The sequence below is a fragment of the Cibotium barometz genome, chromosome 16 (genome assembly GCF_041138505.1).
Source record: "Cibotium barometz isolate CiBa-2024 chromosome 16, ASM4113850v1, whole genome shotgun sequence".
In the NCBI taxonomy this organism is placed as follows: Eukaryota; Viridiplantae; Streptophyta; class Polypodiopsida; order Cyatheales; family Cibotiaceae; genus Cibotium; species Cibotium barometz.
Window position 1 is genome coordinate 9,557,474 of NC_141061.1, and position 24,210 is coordinate 9,581,683.

The 24,210-nt window shown below is 40.3% G+C and overlaps 2 protein-coding genes and 1 non-coding gene across 3 annotated transcripts; 1 reads left to right on the top strand and 2 right to left on the bottom strand.

Annotated features, from left to right (window-relative positions):
• Positions 1–5,128: 5,128 nt before the first annotated feature.
• On the bottom strand, positions 5,129–5,201 carry TRNAV-UAC (transfer RNA valine (anticodon UAC)). Its single transcript has one exon. It is a non-coding gene; the product is annotated as a tRNA-Val (tRNA).
• An 11,726-nt stretch (positions 5,202–16,927) lies between these two features.
• LOC147630348 (uncharacterized) lies at positions 16,928–19,299 on the top strand. Its single transcript, XM_086809981.1, has 11 exons — positions 16,928–17,144; positions 17,229–17,315; positions 17,446–17,568; positions 17,668–17,730; positions 17,831–17,982; positions 18,077–18,205; positions 18,284–18,457; positions 18,545–18,682; positions 18,769–18,862; positions 18,973–19,074; positions 19,182–19,299. The coding sequence occupies exons 1-11, from the start codon at positions 17,076–17,078 to the stop codon at positions 19,284–19,286; spliced, it is 1,236 nt and encodes a 411-aa protein (XP_086666107.1). The 5' UTR covers positions 16,928–17,075; the 3' UTR covers positions 19,287–19,299.
• A 2,519-nt stretch (positions 19,300–21,818) lies between these two features.
• LOC147630349 (uncharacterized) lies at positions 21,819–23,782 on the bottom strand. Its single transcript, XM_086810076.1, has 4 exons — positions 22,873–23,782; positions 22,727–22,794; positions 22,358–22,642; positions 21,819–21,899 (listed from the first exon to the last, which is right to left on the bottom strand). The coding sequence occupies exons 1-4, from the start codon at positions 23,780–23,782 to the stop codon at positions 21,819–21,821; spliced, it is 1,344 nt and encodes a 447-aa protein (XP_086666202.1).
• Between the last annotated feature and the right edge of the window lie 428 nt (positions 23,783–24,210).

The following is a 24,210-nucleotide window of genomic DNA, read 5'->3' on the forward strand; positions in this document are numbered from 1 at the left end:
TCCTAACAGATATTAGTCTTTTAAGACCTTTTAGAAGACCTCTACCTTCTCATCCTATAATAGAAGAACCTCTTGAATTAGTAGATGAAGAAGAATATCTTGTGCCTCAGTCTATCATTGACCATGAGACCATCACTACATGCACAAAGAATACTTATGTTAAGTATCTTTTGACCTTTAAGAATCATCCTATTGAAGATTCTTAATGGTTTTCATAAAGGTATGCATAATGGTGAGCTACATAACCATTATACATCAATCTCTGAATAGGGTTTTTGACCCTATTCAGAGATTATGTTAAGTATCTTTTGACCTTTAAGAATCATCCTATTGAAGATTCTTAATGGTTTTCATAAAGGTATGCATAATGGTGAGCTACATAACCATTATACATCAATCTCTGGGTAGGGTTTTTGACCCTACCCAAAGTGTGTGGTCCTAGATCTGTCCTTTTGCAACTACCTTGGCCTTCCTTGCACCAATTGTCTTGATAGCTAGAATCTCAAACTCCTCATTAACACTCTACTCTGAGTCAGTAAACTCTCCATTAACATATGAATGCCCTGTTGAAATGTCAAGCATACCAAGAGACTCATCAACCTTCTCTTTACCTTTATGTGATGCACTTGCTGAACCTACATGAATGCCCTGCTAAAATGTCAGGCATACTAAGAGACTCTCAACCTTCTCTTTAACTTTATGTGATGTACTTGTTGCTGAACCTATAAGATTAAAATTTTGATGTAGCCTCTACCACGCCATGGTCTATCAACAGACCCACTACTAGAGGACTCTCTCGGTCCACTCAATGACCGTGACTGCTAACATATATTCTATGCAACCACTTGCTCATGTGCATCACTCCCAATCGAGTCTTTTAGCAGTATATCAACTACTCATCTCATTAAAGACAATATCTCTGCTCACTCTCATTTCACGTGTGACAGAGTTATAACATTTTTACCCCTTTTGCTCAAGGAAGTAATCAATAAACACACATTCTTGACCTTTGTATCCAACTTACTACATAGCTCATCGAGAATGTGTACATATGAAATGTATCCAAATACTTTTAAGTGTGATAAATCTAGTTTTATGCTAGTATACTTCTCTCCTAGAGTCACACCATGCAGTAAACTACTACTATGGAGTCATGTTCAGAATGTAAATTGTAGTGGCAAATTGCTTCAATCCAATAATGGTGAGGCATGCTCTTCTTAGCCATCAATGCATGAGAAACCTTCACAATATTCCTATTCTTCCTCTCAGAGCAACACCATTTTACTACGGAGTGTATCTGCATGTGAATTGCCACTGAACTCATAAGAAAAGTACTCTCCCCCTCCATTTGACCTTAGGCAGTTGACTTACAGACCTATTTGCTTTTCAGCTAATATTTTAAAATTTTGAAAGTGAGTAAACACTTCACTTTTCTCTTTCATGAAATAGACACATACCTTCCTTGTGTGGTCATCAATGAAAGATACATAGTAATGATATCCTCCCATTGATGTCATCTTTGTTGGCTCCCATACATGTGAGTGCATCACATCATGTGCTCTCTTACTTACATTCCTGTTATGTGGAAATATATATATATATATTTTTACTTTCTAACTAACATACTTTATGCATTCCATCCATCTTAAACTTTGGCAGATATGTAAACAATTTTTGAATTCTGCAAAGACTTCAACATAGTTCACAAGAGAGTCTTACCACACAATAGAGAAAGAAGATAAAATCTAATTTAGATAATGGGAATTTATCCTTTCTCATTAGCACAAGTATATACATGATCACCTCTTGTTGGGCCTTCTCTAAAGTGTTTATTGGAGCACCACCATCGCTAGTCATGTAGTGATGGTGAACCCAATCCTTCTTGCTACCATGTGGTACCTCACCTCTTCTAGAGTGTGTATTGGTAAAGTACAGTGGTTGATTTGCAACTAGTTTCCTTTGAGCTGGCAGTGATGTTGGCCGCCGGCACAAGCCAAGGTGCCATGGAGACTCATCATTCAATCTCGCCATAGGTGGCTTGGGCATTATTCATCCTTCTATACACACTGCACATCCCTTCTCGGCAAGCTGACCCGCACGTGGTGAGCCCTAGAAGAACTTTCTCATGGTCGACATCTTTACCTATGGTCTAGTTCTTCGCAGTCCTTGGTCCCCAAAAGTGACATGGAGCTTCATAGAGATGAGGACCCACGGCCTTTAGCCTAGCCTTCAAGAATCAATTCATGAGCGACAAGCCTTTTGTTTGGGACCACCATTTTTCTACTCTCCCCCCTAGTCTCCCCCAATCCTAGATGAGGAGAGACTTCGACAACCACTCATTTAGAACCCCTTGTTTACCCTTCTTAGTGGCCACATGCTAGGCTCCCGTCCTCATGTCTCATGGGGTACATTGAGTGAGGGACCAGCCTAGTCTCTTGGAGAGTTCTCTTACAAAGTGGCTTACCTTCAAGAGGCTCCCCCAAAGGCTTAGGAGAGGCGCCTAGCTAGGATTTGAGGCAGTGAGACAGGCTTACCCTTGACATCAACTCCTCCATCCATCGTGTGAGTGGCTTACCTTCAAGAGGCTCCCCCAAAGGCTTAGGAGAGGCGCCTAGCTAGGATTTGAGGCAGTGAGACAGGCTTACCCTCCTTGACATCAACTCCTCCATCCATCGTGTGAGTGGCTCAGACTAGTTCAGGACCCACCTCCCCCCCCCACGGAAGTGGGTAGGGCTTTTTACTAGACATGATATCCCAATGGTTGTCCATGGTATAGATGAAGGCACCCTCATGACTTTCTCTACAAAGCCACATGGCAGATTGATTGATCACCCCCCTCAATAGAGGACTCTAGTATCTGCACTTTACAGAGGGTGAGAGTGATTGGTTTTCATGACCACAAATGGCACCTCGACCCTTTGGCCCCCACAAAGATTTTGGAGAGATTGTGGTTATGGGAGGGCCGGCCACCACCATTGATGTGACTACAATGGGATCCTAGTGAGTGGTAGTGGCACGATCCCTTTTCCCTTGAGGATGCCCCCGATACCCTTCTTTAAGTACACAATCCATCTAGGCTGTAGGATATAGATGCCAAATGTTGATAGTATGCCAGTGGCAATAGTACACTGGCAGTAGGCTGACAACATCCCCATGTGTTTCCTTCGTATTGTGGGACAGTTTTCAACAATGGACAATCATGGTTTTCTTTTGGCACATAGCTCACAGGAACTTAGCAATGGGCTTGGAGGTCAGCTAGTTCTCTATTCTAGATGTGGAAACCCTTTGGAGTCATAGCAACATTACCTTTGGGATTTTCCTAAGGCGCAACATGTTTGGTTGTGGATCCTCCGCATCTTTAACATGGCCCAAGCACCAACCTAGACCATCACGTGGGGGGGCGGTAGCCTGGGCTTTTAAGTTAGCACCGTCCCTAGCATATGAGGAGATGGGACATGACCTCATGCTTCTTCTCTCTCACCAAAATATCATGAAATCCCCGCTATCATCAAGCCCAATTTGGGAGGAGGCCCACATGCCCCTGTATGGGAGATCATCAGCAGTATAGCAACATGGCACGTTTGGCATACTCGTTGTTGCAGTGAGGTCATAGAGGGCACTACTATGCCACGAGTTGAGTCCATTAGGAGCATATGGATGGACATCATATACGCCCTCCATGGGAGAAGCCTCGAGGCAATTGTGAGCGTATGCGAAAGCGTTGAGAGGTTTTTCTCTGGATTTGGAGCAAGGGTCCTTTCCTCAGGGTCACAGACAACAAGGTTACTTGGCTTTATAGGCTACATGTTTCTTTCTATCCCCTATTGTTTTTCTTGTCTCCCATGATTGAGATTGGGTCATGTACTTAGTTGTTTCAATTGTATTTTCAGTAACTAATGGAAGGATCTTTCCGAGGGGGGGATGGTTTGAGCAGTTTGAGTAGACTGATTTGGCTAGGATTTGGATCAACTTGAAGAACTTGATTGTAGCTTGCACCACTTAATTCAGTACAAGCTTGAAGTCGATGAAGTTCAACATTTATTACTCAATCATCTTGTCCTCTTCATATTCATGTGGGTTCAAGAAATATGGGAAGTTGAAAACCACACTTGGCTCCATTTCTTTAAGTTCCCCAAACCATTACCAAGTCCATCGTCAAGGTTTATACACATATAGCATAAACATAGCATAGCAGTAGGACAACCAGTTTTGAAAATGAAGCTTGAACTATTTTATCAAGTTTGTGATATCCACCACTCCTTGTCTCCTTTTTTGTTTTGTTTTCCGAGCCGAGGTTAACTAGGTATATACAGATGTGTCCCGTTAAACTCGAAAGGCCAAACGCTTTTGTCACTAGTTTGGCCAGATAGAGATGCATTTATTTCCACTCCCTTAAGACAATTACCTCGAGACACCCTTATCTAGGTATGACAACAGTTACCAAATACCCTAGGTAGGAGTCTAGGTAATGACAACGGTGACCAAATACCCTAGGTAGGAGTCTCGGTAATGTGGGACATGCCACGGGGCTCACCCGCTAAAAAACCTCCTCTAGGATAGCCAATGGTGGGAAAAGGGTGTAATGATGACCTTACTCGAGCCAAGCCATACACACTACCACCTCTTAATACCTAGGGGCCAATGTCTTGGAAGTCCTCTGGTCCACCTCTATTTAATGAATCGTACCATTCCAAGTCCACTCGCTTTGGAAGGCCTATGTCTTCTTCTCCAGATTCCACTACCTTTGGAGGGCCTCTCTCTCCTTCTTCATCTTCTTTTCTGCTAGCCTTGCATTCTAGCATGTGGATGTGTGTTGGCATATGTGGGGTGATTTCCCTTGTTTCACTCTATTGACGAGAGCGGGACTGGTGGTGTGAGAGGAGCTACATGAGCCCATCTTAATCCCACTCCATGGCAAGACCAATGACATCTAGAGAAAGGCAATCTCCACATCTTCCTCTTCCTTTTGTTTCTACAAGAGTGCATCTTTGGATCTTTTGATTCACCTCCAAAGCCAAAAAGGCGTTGCTGATAGTTTACATATGAGCGGCCTCTTTGGTGGCATCAGGTGTACGTGCTTGGCAGCATCATCCAACATGTCTTTTTTTTGCATGGGCAAAATTAATACTGGTTCCAGCGAGTTTCGAACTCGCGACCTTTCGCGTGTAAAGCGAACGTGATAACCACTACACTATGGAACCCGCTGTGCAAATGTCTTGATTTTATACAGTATATTGTGTAAAGTGGTATATGTCTGTTAATTTTAAAATTCTGATATGCAAGACTAAGGCGTTTGACTCCTTATCGTCGTCAAAGGATAAGTCTCGCCGAGGCCCTTTCGAGTTTCAAACAGCTGAATCCCCCGCTTTCAAAAAGTTGTGGCATAGCTAGGGATTTTCACTGTGGAGAGAGAGAGAGAGAGACGGTACGCATGCGTCCTTCATCCGTAGAAAGGCAAGTAAATCAACCTCCAGAAGCTATTTCAAACAAGTGCTTTCAGAGATGAAGAAGAGCGAGGTAGTGGAAGAACACCTGCCAGCTATTTCAAAAACTCCAGGCTCATTTAAGGCATTGCATGCTCTATCCCCCTTTTTGTTTCTTCCCACTTTTTGGTCCACAATTATTTACAGTTTTTCCACATCAGCTCCAAACGAAGGAGGTCCTTTACAGTCTTTTTATGAGCCAGCAAGCAGATATCGGCTGCATTCGCCTTAGTTTGTAGCTCTTACTTGCATGTGGACTATTGGGACTTTAGTAGTTTACATACACATCATAATAAAAAATGGCCAATTTTATGTAAAATCTAGAGCCTGTAAACTTGCTTCAAAGCTGGGGGATTTGTTAAAAAGATTTGTTGATCAAGTCTTTGTATGTGTAGACCTAAGCGTGAGTTGATAGCCTTGATGTTTTATAACCTTTAGTTGGTAGAGGTAAAGGTTAGGGAAACATTAAGCTGTAATGTAATAACCTACCTTGTTAGGAGAAGGACTAAAAGTTGACAACCCTAGCTTCAGTTTTTCAACATGCTATCAGGGTTGGCTCTTCCGGACAGCAATGCGTTCCAAGTCTTGGTGAACGAGTTCAAACTCAATGGGGGTCTTTGATAAACTTTGTGATTCTTCCTACACTTGATCAAAGTGGGGGTCTTAGAAATATTTGTTGATCAAGTGTCGGTAAGTCTTTGTATGTGTAGACCTTAATGTCAGTTAATAGCCTTAGTTTTTTATAGCCTTTGTTGGTAGAGGTAAAGGTAAGGAAAACATTAAGTTGTAATAACCTTAAATCGGTTAGGGCTTCCTTGTTGGGAACAATTGTGCATAGTATTCGTTTTACTGCAAGTGTGTGGTGTTCTATGTGGAAGAAACATCTTCTCTCTCTCTCTCTCTCTCTCTCTCTCTCTCTCATACCGTTGGTCGTATATGCCCTCGTGCTGCATTCTACTGGCGTTAATACCTCTCTCTCTCTCTCTCTCTCTCTCTCTCTCTCTCATACGTAGATCATAGCCTGTCTTTGTGTTTGTTGGCAAAATTTTCCAGAATTTTGTGGAGAAGAAAGTTTGTTTTTATGTTATTCCAAAAGAGTAATTCCCACCGTTTGTGCATTCTAAAAGAAATATTCTAATTACTTCATGTACATATTCACTTATGAATATGCATGGATATCACTGATACTAATTATTACAATTGAATTCTATGCATAGAAAGATGCATAATGGAAATTTTTTTATTATAAAAGTGTTATTTTTATTAAATTTAATTTCTATGCATAGAAAGATGCATAATGGAAATTTTTATTTCAAAAGTGTTATTCTCATTAAAATTGATTTTATGCATAGAAAGATGCATAATGGAAATTTTTATTTCAAAAGTGTTATTCTCATTAAAATTGATTTTATGCATAGAAAGATGCATAAAGGATTTATTTTTATTTCAAAAGTGTTATTCTCATTAAAATTAATTTTTATGCATAAAGATGCATAAAGGATTTATTTTTATTTCAAATCTGTTATTCTCATTAAAATTTGATTTTATGCATAGAAAGATGCATAGAGGATTTAATTTTATTTCAAAAGTGTTATTCTCATTAAAATTGATTTTTATGCATAGAAAGATGCGTAGAGGATTTATCTTTATTTCAAAGGTGTTATTCTCATTAAAATTGATTTTTATGCATAGAAAGATGCATAGAGGATTTGTTTTTATTTCAAAGGTGTTATTTTCATTAAAATTGATTTTTATGCATAGAAAGATGCATAGAGGATTTGTTTTTATTTCAAAGGTGTTATTCTCATTAAAATTGATTTTTGTGCATAGAAAGATGCATAGAGGATTTATTTTTATTTCAAAGGTGTTATTCTCATTAAAATTGATTTTATGCGCATAGAAAGATGCATAGAGGATTTATTTTTATTTCAAAGGTGTTATTCTCATAAAAATTGATTTTATGCATAGAAAGATGCATAGAGGATTTATTTTTATTTCAAAGGTATTATTCTCATTAAAATTAATTTTTATGCATAGAAAGATGCATAAAGGAATTATTTTTATTTCATAGGTTTTATTCTCATTAAAGTTGATTTTTATGCATAAAAGGATTTTTTATAAAAGTGTTATTCCCACTGAAGCTGATTTTTATGCATAAATAGATGCGTAAAGAATCTTTATATCAAAATTAGAATTCTCTTAAATTCTATGTTTCAATTCTGTGAATAGATGTAATGTGATGTGATGAGAATCAGATAGGTGTGAATGTGATGGATATCAATGAATGTGATGTGATGGATGTAAATGGATGTGATGTAAATAAATGTGATGAATGTGAATAGATGTGATGTGAATCAGATAGATGTGAATGAATGGATAGATGGATGTGATGTGAATAGAGGTGATGAGATGTGAGGTGAATAGAGGGATAAGATGTGATGTGAATCAGATGGATGTGAATGAATGGATGGATGGATGTGATGTGAATAGAGGTGATGAGATGTGAGGTGAATAGATGTGATGTGAATGAATGGATGGATGGATGTGATGTGAATAGAGGTGATGAGATGTGAGGTGAATAGATGTGATGTGAATCAAATAGATGTGAATGAATGGATGAGATGTGATGTCATGTGAATTAGGATGTAAATGAATGATATGGGATGTGAGTGGATGTATGTGAAAGAATGGATGTAAATGAATGATATGGGATGTGAGTGGATGTATGTGAAAGAATGGATGTGAATGTGTATATGAAGAATGGATGTGAATGAGTATGTGAAAGAATGGATGTGAATGTATGTGATGAAAATGGATGTGAATGTGTATGTGAAGAATAGATGTGAATGAGTATGTGAAAGAATGGATGTGGATGTATGTGAAAGAATGGATATAGATGTGTATGTGAAAGAATGTGATGTGATGTAAAGAGATGTGATGTGACATGAATATATGTGTATGTGAAGTGATAGATATGAATGTATGGATAGATGTGAGAAGTCGTACATGTGAACGATTGGATGGATGTGGATGAATGAGATGAGATGTGTATGAATGAGATATGATGTGGATAGAAGTGATGTGATATAATGTGGATAGAATGTATGTGATGGCATGGTTATGAGAATGTAAGTGGTGGATATGGAACGAATGAATGTGATGGATATGAATGAATGTGATGTGATGTAAATGGAGATAGATGTTTTTGTGTGATGTGAACGAATATGATGTCATGAGATGTGGATACGGGTAGATGCGAGTGGAATAAGAAAGATGTGATGAGATGGAAAATGATGTGATGAGAATGGGAATATATATGAAATAAATGAGAATTGATGTGGAACAATATGGAAAGACGAGAGTTCGTTATAGAAACTGTATTTATGACCTGTTTTTAAATGACTGTTTTATGTCAAGAATGCTGGGGAAGCATTTTTGACCGTCTTGTAAATGAGGTCGTGGAGACCTAATCTGATAAAGTTGTAACAGCTAACGGAGAGTCAATGGAGGATGTCTCGCGTAGCAAGGTCGGTCGAGGTCCAGCCTTGGTTCGATTTAAATGGTGAGCTTCCGGTACGATGGATGAGGGACCAAGGAAGCGGCCTATGAGTGAAGTGCTAGGTGACCTACGAAGGATTCTAGAGGGTGCTAACCATATGGTGCTCGGGCTTTGGGTCATCGAAGATACCCACACGTATGTCGTGGAAGATATTGGAACAAGGAGTAAGAGTTGTTTTCTGAATTTGGGAATGGATCTGGTTGATTGACCTTGCTGGTGCTCAACGGATGAGTTCTAGAGGGAGCATTATGATCATAAGTTTGCATCTTTGTGTGAAGGAGAATATGTAGAGAGCCCTAGCTTTAGTTATTCAACACGATTCACATCACCAATTTTCATGAAACTTTAGTTGCAAAAATGAAGGCTTCAAAGCTTTTGCCACTTGTATAACTTCAGTTGTCAATGTCGTCCAATCAAAGGGCTCCCAGTGCCCATAGCTGATGTTAGATAATAGAACCACACCTTCTTCTCCAAGCCAACCCCTACCAAATAAGGGGTGTTGAATGATTACGGGTTGAGTGGACCCTTTCAAATGATACATATGAGAGACATGTTTTGAAATTCAATTCTAGTAATGCCCAAATTGCTTGTAGTGCAGGACAAGCTAGCATTACAAGATGAACACATGCTCAAGTCTGAACTTGAAAGAGAAGATAGCCCTATTGCACAGTTTCTAGCATTAAATACATGATGATTCAGGGTGAGTATCTGTTGAATCAAAACAGCTGCTTCTTGCCAAACAAGGGGATGGCTAGGTGGTGGAAGCTTTGTTGATGCCTCAAGTGAATGTTACATATTATTAGCATCAACATTATAATAGCTAGTTTTTAATATAGGTCCCCTCCATTGAGGTTTTATGATTCTTAGAGAGCTCAAGGTCCCCTCCATTGAGTTTTATAGATTCTTAGAGAGCTCAAGGTCCCCTCCATTGAGTTTTATAGATTCTGATGAGAAGACCTGAGCATATGCTTCCCTTCAATGTGGCCCTTAACCTATCTTTCAGATGGCGGAAGACAGTGCATATTTTGTAATTTTTAACATTTTGAAGCATACTTGCATTAACGAAAATGTCCAAAACTAGAATTTTGAAGTAAATAAAAACACTCATATCTGGCAAAATGCCATGAGTCAAGCTCTACTCTCATGGACACTCATGTTTCATCAAGAAATGTACCTGCAAATCCTTCTTCAAGAATTTGGTGACTGACCATATGTCATGTTTTAGTTAAAACTGGAGCTGGAGCTCCCAACTAGCATGAGCACAGCCCCATTACCGATGCTTTGCACTCCACGGTGCCCCTCCCATCCGTGCAAGGCCCAGTTGCTTCCTCTTTGATGCTTCTGTCTCTAGATGCCCCCCCCCCCCCTCCCCCCCCCTCCCCCCCCCTCCCCCCCTTCTTATGTGCCTCTATGCACAACTTCCCCAACCCTCCTCCTATGCATCCCCCTCTTGCGGCTCACATATTTATGATCTTTACACGCAGTGCTTTTTCTTTTTCTTCAAGCAATGGGAAGCACTCACCACCAAAGAAGAGGACCACCAAAAGTGGAAAGCAAACCCAACAAGACCCAAGAACCCACATGGTCAAAGAAACTATGAACAATTTGGACACTATTTTACAAGATCCGGACTTGATGAGAATTTTCGAGCAACTATCTAAGAAGATCGAGAAAATGAAGAATGGGGATGAGCAACCAACAAAGGAGTTTGCAGCTGAAAATCAAGAGTCTTCATCAAGGAGATCTCCCTCAAAGAGATCACCCAATCCTCCACCTTCTCGTGGAAGGAAGAGGAGCCATTCCAAATCAGCCCACTCTCAACGTGGGAAAAGCTGACACCGTTGGAAAAATTCTAGGAGCCCATCTTCTTCATCAAGCCTTTCATCTTCTTCTTCTTCTTCTTCTCGGTCACCCTCTCCACGGCACGGAAAGAAAGGGAAGAAAGGTAAGTGCAAAGCTAAGGAGTTCAAAGGAAGAGAAAGGACAATGCAGTTTACACCACATAATGGAGCTTATGGTTACAAGGACAAAGCCCTCACTTTTATCCCGCCAATTTGATATTGCTTTTGGTTCCAAAACTATTTGAAGTCATCCAAGATTCACCTGGCTAGTTTACATCTTACAGAGACAGCTGATGCATGGTGGGGTGCACTCATGGTTGAGGGAACATTTCCCAAGAAATGGAAAAACTTCAATAAGCAGTTTTATGACGAATTTTTACCTTAGAAGTTTGAAGATGACGTGCATCTGGCATGGGAAGGATTACAGATGGAAATAGGTGAGACAATTGATCACTATAGCAAGAAATTTTGGGATGCATAGTCCTTTTAAGGAGGTTTTTGAGAAGTCTAAGTTACCAAAATATCCGGCCGGTTTGCATGACAACATTCAAGATTTTGTGAATGTATATCCGAATGATACCATCCAAGATTTGACGCATTCAGCTTCAGTTGCTACCAGGGTCTACATGGTAGACGAACCAAAGAAAAAGACAAGTATTTGAGATCAAAAGTCTTCAATACTTGAGAAGCATGACAACTCCAAGAATAGTTTTCAGCCTATGAAGTCGAGGGGTATTCCAAACTCCTACAAAGAAAAGCACAACTTGACAAATGAGCAAATCGAGGTCTAGCACAAGGGAAATGCTTTAGATGTGGCAAAGAGGGACATATGTTGGTGCAATGTCCAAATCATCCTAAAGGGACCTCCTAGAGAGCAACAGAAGTCCAAGGAAAAGTCTAAGCCAATGGTTGGTGGGATTCCTGATGTATTAGGAAACACTTCAAAACCCGAGGCTCGTGAGTTATGCCTCTCTTTGGGCAAAGCGTCCAACAAGAATGCTCTAGTGTTGTTTGACATGGGAGCCACAGGTAATTTCATTTCCATAGAGCTTGCGGAACACTTGGATACCATACGCAAGGAGATGGGACGGCCTTGCATGTGGAGGAAGTGTTTTATCGTGATGCAATGGCAATAACGCCTATCATGTACAATAAGAAGAGATTATGACACAAATACATGACTTGCTATCTTGTTGTTCACCCTTCTGTTCTCCAGTGCTTCTAGTGTAAAAGAAGGATGTCTCATTTCACGTGTGTGTGGATTACAAATCCTTGAACAAGATTACAATCAAGAATTGGTTTCTTATACCAAGGGTTGATATATTGGATCGGCTGAAAGGCGTGGCATTCTTTAGTCGGATTGACTTGAAGAGTTGGCTATCATCGGATTCAGATCCAACCACAAGATATTCACAAGACTACCTTCCATACCACTTTTAGATTGTATGAGTATTTGGTGATGCCTTTTGGACTAAAAAATGCTCTGGCTACCTTCAACCGCATGATGGATCGGATCTCTAGACCACATCGAAAGTATGCAAGCACTTCCTTTGATGGCATCATTGTGTTTTCCAAGATCAAAGAGGAACACAGAACGCATTTAGCTAAGGTATTTCAGGAGTTGCAAGAGCACAAGTTGTTCATCAATGGAAAGGAGAATGAATTTTTCTTAGAAGAAATACATTACCTTGGACATATAGTGTCTAAAGGAGTGCGGATGAACCTCGCAAAGCTTGAGGTAATCAAGAATTTGCCAAAATCAAAATTCGTACATGAGGTGCACGTTTCTTGGTGTTACGATCCTATTTTACAAGAGGTTCATTAGAAACTTTGCCACCATTGCCACTCCATTGCATGATCTAATCAAGAAGAAAGTAGTGTTTAGATGCTGTGAACGTCAGAGACATGCCTTCAACCTATTGAAGGAGAAGCTTACTACTGGACCGGTATTGGTTATTCCCGACCTAGTGAAACCTTTTGTGGTGGAATGTGATACAAGTGGGGATTGTATAGGCGTAGTTTTGCAATAAGAAGGGCGTGTGGTTGCCTTTGAGAGTCGAAGGTTATAACATGCCGAGAAACACTTGCAGGTTTCGGACTAATTTGATGGTGAAGACGGATCATCAAAGTTTGAGATATTTTCTAACCCAAACTAAGCTTTCCGAGACGCATATAAGGCGGACAAACTTTTTGTCTATGTTTCATTTCCAGATTATCCATACACCTGGAAAGAAGAATGTGGTTGTAGATGCTCTATCTAGGAGACCACAGGTACATTTAGTGACCATTGCCTATCATAGAGAGTTACATTCCATATGAGATCACTATGTGCATGATGAGGACTTTGGTGGGATTATGCAGAAACTAGAGGATGGTCAGACAGTTAATCACTATTCCTTGAAAGAGGAATATTTGATTATGGATATACAGTAGTGCGTAACCAAGGATTTGAGGCAAAAAATGATTGAAGAGTCACATGCACCACCTTATGCAAGGCATAGGCGTATTTCTTCTACTACGTAGGCATGGGAACGGTACTTCTGTTGGCCTAGCATGAGAAAAGGATATTGGCAAGTATGTATCGAGTGTTTGACTTGTTAATAGGTCAAGTATAATCGTCAAAAGACTCCATGAGAGCATTTGCCTCTACCCGTGCGCCTGAAAGGCCATGGGAAAGTATAGCGCTAGACTTCATTTTCGACTTACCAAAGTCAAAGTTTGGGAATAATGGTGTTTGAACCATTGTGGATAGGTTCAATAGGCAAGCTCATTTCATTCCAATAAGGAAGACCATCAAGACAGACCACATGGCAAGGATTTTTCTAGCACAGGTGTTCAAACATCACGAAATGCCCAACTCTATTGTTGGTAATTGTCAATAAGCAAGGAAGACCATCAAGGCATACCACATGACAAGGATTTTTCTTGCACATGTGTTCAAACATCATGGAACGCCCAAGTCTATTGTTGATAATTGACATCCCAAGACCACCAGTTTGTTTTCGAGGACATTGTTTGATAATATGGAGACGAAATTGGATTTTTCTTTCTCGTATCATCCACAAACGGATGGCCAGAGTGAGATAGCAAATTCAGTCATATTGGATTTGTTAAAGTGCTATGTGGCAGAATAGAAAACGGAGTGGGAGAAGTATCTTCCACTAGTAGAGTTTGCCTACAACAATACATGGCAAAGTTGTACTGCCACCACTTCTAAGGACTAAGAATGAGATCTTTCCAGCAGATGAGTATGTCAAAGATCTGGATACGGCTTTTGCATAGGTGCAGAAAGCCATAGAGAGGTCAAGGGCTAAGCAAAAAAAGGTTGCGGATAAACACAGGACAGTGGAGTACAAGGAAGGTGATTGTGTATCGTTGAAATTTGAGAAAGGAAGGCTTCGAAAGAAGGACAAAGAGAAGGTTTTTCCTAAGTTGTCCAACAGGTACTATGGACCTTTCCAAATATTGGAAAAGATCAATGATGTGGCTTTCAAATTAGCATTACCCGATTGGAGGATTCACAATGCTTTTCATGTGAGTCTCCTAAGAGACTATAAGGGTCCCGAACCTTTGGAACCAGTGAATGAGGATCCATCGGATGTTGAAGAGCTACAAGAAATTCTTCAACCAAACCAGATTGTCTCTTCAACCAAACCAGATTGTCTTTCATAAGGAAAGAAGGGAATCGCATGGCAAGGTTACTAGAAAGTACCTTATTACCATCTATCAATTCCTCTATTGAATGGATTCCATTTTCTCCAATGGATAAAGTTCTCTCGGTCAATGCTTCGTATGTTGTCAAATGGGATACATCTAGTGACGAGCAGCTAGAGCAGACACGATCTGACAGCTTAGTGTCAATGGCACCTGTCATAGCCCCACTCCAAAGCTTTCTCCCTCGCCACCACGTCCCTCTGACCTTCCCCTCGGCGGCCGTAGGAGGAGAGCGCACGCCCCCCCCCCCCGGACCAGGGCTAGAAAACTCCCAGCTGTCGCTCCAGGAAGAGGCGCTCACATCACCTCTTAGATGCAGCTCCTCAGCCGCGAATCCTCAGGCACCAGGCACCAGTCCCCATGCAGAGGCGATCCAAGGACCATAATGCCGACCCAGCCCCCGCAAAGGGACTCACGCTTAGCCAGCTCCTGAGGTGGTCCCCCTAGCTAATCAGGGGTCCACCCTTCCCCTGGTTCTTCTGCCCCTTCAAGTCTGCGCCCCAACAAAACAGTAAACCACAAACCACACCCCCCCTTCCGCCCCCCCCCCCCCCCCCTCGTCGCTATATCACACGGTGCTTTTAATAAGCGCCTCAGGTGGGATCGATGGCTGAGACGTGCGCGCGATTCTCGGCCATCCGATCCCATGCGAGCTAAAACTAAACTAGGACGCGCAATCGACGGCTGAGACGAGCGATTGATTCCTGGCCGTCGGATCACTTGCATGCAAGAACTAAACTAGGACGAGCGCAGCGCGAACTGGGAGAGAATGGATCGTGCGTCTGAGATGATCCCGCGATTCCTGGCCGTCGGATGACACCGCTAATACCTAGCGACCTGTCGCTATCCTGCAGCCGCCCCAGTTCACAAGAAACTGCGCGCTCGTCCTAGTTTAGTTCTGCAAGGAACTGCGCGCTCGTCCGCCGTACCTGCAAATGAGGCTGTAGCGTTCGCCGTACCTGCAAAAGAGGCTGTAGCGTCCGCCAAGGCATCAGTCCAAGTTACGGCGGTGATACGTCGAGCGACGAGGCACGTCCTCCCTCCCTCAGCCGTCAATCAGACTATATCACACGGTGCCTTCTTCTTGCATTCCTCCTTGACGTTTTTTTTTAATTTCTTTGGAACGTTCAAGTAGCTTGACGTTTTTTTTCAAAATAGATTACACACTAGTTTAGTACACAGTCGTACTTCATCCCTAGTTTACTATACAAACAGACCCAGTTTGAAAACCAGCCTTCTTTTAATGATGGTGCTTATTGCATGCATGCTTATAGTCTGAAAATCAGCCTTATTTTAACGATGGTGCTTATTTATCCCTGGTTTACTATATCACACGTACCCAGTTTGAGAACCAGCCTTCTTTTAATGATGGTGCTTATTGCATGCATGCTTATAGTTTGAAAATCAGCCTTATTTTAACGATGGTGCTTATTTATCCCTGGTTTACTATACAAACAGACCTAGTTTGAGAACCAGCCTTCTTTTAACGATGGTGCTTATTGCATGCATGCTTTTAGTTTGAAAATCAGCCTTATTTTAACGTTGGTGCTTATTGCATGCATGCTTATAGTTTGAAAATCAGCCTTATTTTAACGTTGGTGCTTATTGCATGCATGCTTATAGCCATGCTTGGGTTCACTTATTGCCATGATTAATGTCTTCTTGTCATGCATGTGTTTAGTAATATGCAACCATGCATACATGACACACTTAAAGCTTCAACCTAGTTTAACCCTTGTGCACATATTCTTGTAGTCTTTCTTTTTGCTAAAAGTATGTGGTACCAATTTGTGTATGTCACCTCTTTATATTGATGGTGAGTTCGGTACTCATTGCTATTAGATGCCACTTGCAAACCCTCTTTATGAGGAGATAATTCTTCCTTCTGGGAAACTTGCTCGGCAATGTCGAGTCTCAGATACGTGTCCTAGATGGAACACGAACTATGTCAAGAGAATTCATATGATTCGCCACTTGAAAATCGACCATGGTTTAGAGGTGGATATCCCACTTCAAAAGACAGGACGCCCCTTGGGTGGTGGAATGCAAGGAGCTTCAAAGAGTGCTGCAAAGCAATCACAGACAAGGTTTCTAGATGCAAAACGTAAATTTGAAATCAACATGAAAAACAATGAAAAGAAACAAAGACTTTTGGCTGAAGATGCTTGGGAAAAGAAAGCTCCTACCAACTTGTCTAAGAGAGCCTACAACATGCGAAAGGAAGCATTCATCGAGGGATTTGTTGCCAAGGGCATGGAACAATACATGGAGAGCAAGGAGAAACGCATGCAAGGGATTGAACGACGCATTAAAGAGGGATATTCCAGACATGTGAGATTTTCTCTTGTCCTATTAACCTTAATTGTGAAATATATTTATACCATGAATATTATTAAGCTCTCATTTTGCATCTTGTAGCGACGCCAAAAAGAAAGTGATGATTCTGACAATGATGATGGTGAAGTGGGTTCTCAACGGATGGAAAACCTCGATGAGGACATATTGACAAGTGGCAAGGATGAAAATCAGAAAGAGTCTCCTCCTTTGGTATGCAAGATATGATTTTTTGATTTTTTTTAACTTGTTCATTGTTTGTTATCTTTACTCTCATAACATGCCACTCTCTTGAAGGGCTCTCTTGATGAGGCGAACCATGAGCATGTGGCTCCATCTCAAGTGAAGAAGAGACAAAAGTGTGTTGTTTTTTCTCCTTTGAAGGTAAGAGATGGATGTACTAGTTGGTCTGAGGGCTTCTGATGTACTAGTTAAGTAGAGGGCTTCTTTAAAAACATGGTACTAACCTTAAATTGCGTGGACCATGAAACTTTGTAATCTTCCAATTCATAAGACTCGATCAAAGAAAAATGTTCAAATCCATGATAGTGAAGGCTCCTCACATGGAAACAAAATAATCGATGACGAAGTGTCGATGAGAAATGTGGAATTCGAGGGAAAAGCCTCCCTTACAACGGTATGAAAATACATCTCTTCAACCTTTGTACTACTTTGAGGTTGTTTTCCTTACACTAAAATACATAAATATGCTTTATTTCTTGTCTCCTCACTTTAGGAGAAAATTGTCAACAAGGAGGCTCATGTAGGACTCTCTAAAAAAAGTAAGAAACGGAAGAAGGTAAGGGGTGGAAGATGTCTCTTCGTACACAATTTAAGAGTAGGATTTATTTCACATACCATGGCTCCTTATGTCAACTCTTGTTTGTTTGAACTTGAAGGGGATGGCTTGCAATGTGAATGCAACTTATTTTGATATTAGCTCTCCGAGTGAGAGTAAGCCTTCAAATGTAATAATAACAATATCCACTAGTGACATTAAGACGCACAATGTCTTGGGCAAGGTAAAAGATCTAAGTGCGGTCTATGAAAGGTATACTTTTTATAACTCTATGGCTTGAATATTGAATTATCTTATCATATGCATGGTTTAAAGTTACGCAAGGATTGATTTTTTGGTTGTGTAGACTTCAACACGGAGTGACTATTCACTTACACTCTGCACGTTGGGGATTCATTGCCGAGGTGGATGTGCAATTAGCCAAGTCAATCATGAATGTGGAAGCGTCTACTCGTGTGCTTAACCTATTTGCCATGTCGGTAAATTTTTCAATTCTGAAATATAGCTTTTGGATTTGCAGCCCAAAGATGTGTAAAGCATGTTCATTTTGTAGGTGGATGGAAAAAACCCTACCTGTAGATGCTCTGGAGAAGGTTACATTCGTGGATAGTTTGTGGTATGACTATGTGGCTTCACGGCGTCCAACGAGGAATACTTCCTTGCAGAATTTCTTTGGACATATTGATCTGAGCAAGCATGTGTTCTTGTTTCTACCTCTAGTACATAGGTAAGGTCAATACTTTACTCATATTGATGCATGTGTTCTTGGTTTTGTCATGAGTAGACAAAGCACTTACAACTTCATGTTTCTTAGGCACCACTGGACTCTTTTTGTGGTCTATAATTCCCACAGCATGAAGGTGAGAGGCTTGTCATCGAGAAAAAATATTCTCCTTCACCTAGACTCACTGCATGTAGGGAATTCGGGCGAGTATGTTTCCATTGTGCAACGGTAAGACAAGAGCTTTACTTTGAAGTTCATGAATCCATAATGCTTGGGTGAATGCTAGCTAACATTTTACATGTATATATTTGTAGAGTTCTTGAGTCAATTTCTTCAAGTTGCACACATGGACCATTACAAGAGTCTCTTGCATGCCCATCCACTGGGTTTGAGTTGAAGTGTATAGAGGTATGTGAAAATTAATTTTGGCTTTGAATATTGAGACATGATATATATAGCATGATATATGGCATTTTTTGGATTCGATCAAATGAGACATACGTATGTAAACATTGTAGGTGCCAAAACAACCAAACGCAATTGATTGCGGATTTTATGTAATGGCATTTATCAAGAAACTTATCGATGGGAGCCTTATACATACACCTCCAAAGCATTGGGTATCCACATGCTTATTAAAAATCTTCCTTATGAAATCTCTTGCTATGTATGAGCTAAATGTGAATTTGGTGTTATAAACTCTGACATTGCTTTTTTCCTTGTGAAGCTATCAAAGAAGTGGTTCGACCATGGATACGTCATGAAGTTGAAGAATGAGTTCAATTCTTGGCTTAGCCATGTAGTGGATGAGCATCTGCCCTTACCATCGTGACCTTAGTTCGCTATGTTAGTTTTTTGTCAATGGATGGCTTATGCCATTCCATGATATATGACATTTTATGTTAAGTTGGGATTTTATAGTTCGCACAAAATTGAATTTGTAAGGCTACACTTCCATGGATGCTAAATGTTTTGGTTGGAATGCTACATGTGTCAATGTAGTACTTATTTTTGGTTTTAGGGTTGATTTTTACTTTATGCAAAACATTTGTACTTCCCACCATTTCACAAAATTTTGTACTTCGGCTTGTCCTAAATTATTGCACAGTCCTAGTTTACTGCACAGTCCTAGTTTATTGCACAGTCCTAGTTTTTGCATAGTCTTAGTTTACTACACAGTACTAATTTACAACAAAGTCTTTACAAACACTATATAAACAATGAGAGAGATCATCCAAATGCTTACCAAGGAGAGATCATAAACACTCAACAATGAGAGAGATCATTCTTAAATCCAATGCCGCACAAATACAAAAAAAATAAACAGTACTTGCCACCAATTCACAACAACTGTACTTTGGCTTCTCTGTGTTTGCATAGACCTAGTTCACTGCACAGTCCTAGTTTACTGCACAGTCCTAGTTTATTGCACAGTCCTGGTTTTTGCATAGTCTTAGTTTACTACACAGTCCTAATTTACAACAAAGTCTTTACAAACACCATATAAACAATGAGAGAGATCATCCAAATGCTTACCAAGGAGAGATCATAAACACTCAACAATGTGAGAGATCATACATAAATCCAATGCCGCACAAATACAAAAAAAATTACACAGTACTTGCCACCATTTCACAACATTTGTACTTCGGCTTGTCTTAGTGTTTGCAAAGACCTAGTTTACTGCACAGTCCTAGTTTACTGCATAGTCCTAGTTTATTGCACAGTCCTAGTTTTTGCAGTCCTAGTTTACTACACAGTCCTAATTTACTACAAAGTCCTTACAATCACCATATAAACAATGAGAGAGATCATCCAAATGCTTACCAAAGAGAGATCATAAACACTCAACAATGAGAGAGATCATACGTAAATCCAATGCCACACAAATACAAAATAACACAATAATTGCCACCATCCTCATATATCAAGTGTACAACAACACAAGTCTAACGCGCGATGCGTATATCTTTTCGAGGACTTGTCCACTTGGAAGAGTCAAAGAAAAGTGTCTCTCCTCATCCTTACAATCACCATACAAACAAGACATGATCTTACATTGCAAGCTTTGTAATCCATCGCATAATAGCACATACTTGTTTATGAGGACGCCTTCAACACCGACGGGAGCATGTCTTTCAGTTAAAGGTAATAAACCATGGTAAGTGTGACAAGAGAGGGTAGAAAGGGGGTCTACCAACAATGTTTTTGTGCAGCAATGTGGGCACCAAATACGTGGTCTTTTATCAAATTGAATACGATGTCTACCATGTTGATGTTTTCTTCTCAATACACCGGATACATGAGCTCGTTTGTTGGGGTGACACAATGCAGCTTCCTGAATTGAAGTTGGAATGGTGTTGAAAGGCTCTCTTGGCCTTCCATGGCCAAGCCTAGTTGTCGTCACATGTGCTTGAATTTGACGAACATTCCCTCTTGTAGGCATGTCAATCTCCTTTGGCTTGATAAGATTTGAAAGGTACTCCTTTGAGGTTTGTAGCTGTGTCAAGCATAATTCTTTTTCTGTAGAGTCCTTTGTGTCCAATTCTTCCTCTATTTGACTTAAAATTCTTCTAAATTCCTCAATGCAGAGATGAATGTCTTCACTTGTGTTGGCCTCTATCATGTCCATCTGATTACAAGGGCTTGCAGAAGTCTCACAAATCTCATGATCCATAGAAACCATTCCCAAGGTGCGTGCATTGTCAATAATGGGAAGAAACTTGTATAACTCAGGAAAGTGATGCCTCATTATCAATCTTATGCCTCACAATAATTGGATTGCATACTCACATGATACCACTGGCTTGAAGAAGAGGTGCTTTGAATCTTGAACGACAAGGCCATGTCATTGATGACTTTCAACGATGAGGGGTCACTTTCAAACCGTTGTAGTATTCTCTCCCCAGCAGACAACCTTGAAGTGTGCATCTTTGACGATCCACGAATACTAAAGCGCCCAGAATCGGCTAGATCAAGAAATACAAATGTCAAGAAGAGGATTTTCGATACTTTAAATGAATACAGCAAAAATGTGAAAAGAACTATTGATATTACCTATTTCTTGCTTTTGCTTGAAGAACTCAAGCATAGTTCCACCCATGCGCCTGCCAGTCTTTGAATCGCCCACAAGAGCATGTATAAGTTCAAGCATGGACCGGTTGATTTGTGCATCCAAGAGAGTGTATTTTATGTATTGCCATAGGCGCTCCACCAAGTTAGTAGTATCAACATTCCCATAAGAGAACAATCGGCCAAATTTTGGCCATCGCCTTCGCCAAACACAAGACCCACACCAACCATTTGTCACATATCGAATGATATTGTCATGGGCATTGTAACATTGTAAGAAATGTTGATACTTCTATTCGAATTCCATTTCTGTGACCGAGTGCATGAGATTTGACATTGATGTGTAAATCTCATCTTGCAGTTCTTTGGAAACCTGCATTTTTCACATTTTTTTTGAGGTTAAATTATAACCCAAAACTCATGTTAAATCAAACATCCTAAGCTACTCTCAATTACGAAGTACTGTGTTACTGCATAGTCCTAGTTTACTGCATAGTCCTAGTTTTTGCACAGTCCTAGTTTACTATCCAGTCCTAGTTAATGCACAGTCAGTCCTAGTTTACTATTCAGTCCTAGTTAACTGTATACCCACATTCCATAGCCTTGAAATATTGCAAGCTCTTACTTGTGGTAACAAATTCTCAACCCAAGCTTTCTTAGCATGGAACCAACATAGGATGACATGGCATGCAACTTGTTGGCGAGTTTCTTGGTCTTGTTGAACCCAACAATGCGGATCTTCGTCAACCACCTTAAGCAATGGCTGTAGTTCTTGTGGACACTTGTCAATGACTAGAGCTGTAGGACGAATATCTCCCATTCTTGAAAAACCATTTTCATAGTGATCTCCAAGGCAATGCTCTCACCATGAGAGCCTGGGTCATTAGTGCACATCATACACCACACTGGAATGCCAACTCCAAGTTGGTTTGGTAGCACAGCTGCATATAATGGTAGGCCAAACTTATTTGTCTTGAAAGTACTATCAATAGCCCATGAGTTATGCAAGGAGAATCGAAGTGCCATTTGTAACATCCACGTATCTTGAATAATAAGAATGAATGGTTTGTCTTTGTCTTCCTTCGCTTGAGGATTGTAGGGCTGACAATATAGCACCTATATCCACGAAACTTGTAATTAAGAATGTATGGTAAGAAATAAAGAAACTCCAATGATGTCAAGAAAAACCACCAAACTCACCTTGTTTTGTGTCTTTAGTTTCAAGCATTCCATGTACATCAATGCCCAATCATCTTCTGTAGCTTTGTCTGCAATAACATGAATGTCAAGAATATCTATTCACATAGAAAAGAAACCACGAATGTCAATGAGTATTAGAATTCTACCTTGATTGCGTACTTGGTATGACAACATGGAGACCTCTTTTGGAATCATGAAAAACCTAAAGATCGTGCGATCTAGGTCTGAAGATTTCTCCATATGCAATCTCTCTTTTGAGAGTGACATCCTTGCTACATGGCGAGAGCTACCAATGTCAAACAAATCCTCTATACAACGCTCAATGACAATAGGATGGACTGGCAAATGATATAGATCATTTCGAGTGCCAGGAACATGTCCCTTATGAGAAGCATATAATGAAATAACTGCTTTGTCTTTTGTATTCAAATACTCCACTTGTACCTTAAACGGACAGTGACACTTCTTTGAGGTCCTCAATCTCCTTAGTGTCCCCTTTTGAGTAGGTTCTCCACCTCTATGGCACAAGTAATCAACAACCCTCTTTGATGGCCCTTGGTTTTTTGTTGAGCGAACTTTCACAAGCCTCACTTTGTGCTCTATCATTATCTCTATCAAATGCCTCTCCACATTAGAGCTATCAATATTCAAAATGGTAGTGGGTTCTCTTTTTGGGTTCTTTTGAAGCCAACGTGGAATAGAATCTCCATCAACTCCTTTTACCATGTTTCTGCAAGCACAAGAATTAATGAAGTCCTTTACATAAGAAATAGGGATTCCATGTTGACGAATGTCAACACACCATGTTTCTTTGATGGTTTCAAGGGTTTCCTTTATCCCTCTATGATCTCCACACTCCAATATATTATGACATGTCATGACAATATTCTCCCATTCCTCTATGCATGATATCCTTAAATTTGGAAATGACTTTAAGCAAAGCACAAGGGAGCCATCTTGATTCTGATCCAAGCAAAGATTTTCCTTCATTCGCCTCCATTTCTTCAGATCAAGGATTCCTCTAGAATCGAAAGTCTTAAGACTCTCAATGGTCATCGACAAATTCCCTTGAATAACCATGACCATCACATCATAACTTCTCCTATCAAAGGAGAAATATATAGGCGATAGATAAAGCAGTGGATTAAGTGACTCTTTGGCACTTTCTTCAATTTCTTTGCTTTCAACCCTTTGTGCAAAGAAACCATCCTCTTCTTGACTCCAACTAGATTCTTAGCTACTTGTATCAGGCACCAAGTATTCTTCGATCGTAGTTTGCTCACTTGGGCCATCTTCAATCCCACGATCTTCAATCCACAAGCTCATCCTTCACACACATGGACATATTTAGAAAGTTATCATGTTTGAAAACGCGAAAAAATTTTCTTAATACAATGCTATTCATCTATCCCTTAGACTGTCGTAGTTTGCTCACAGTCCTAGTTTACTACACAGTCCTACTTTCCTTACTTTTCTTATTTTAC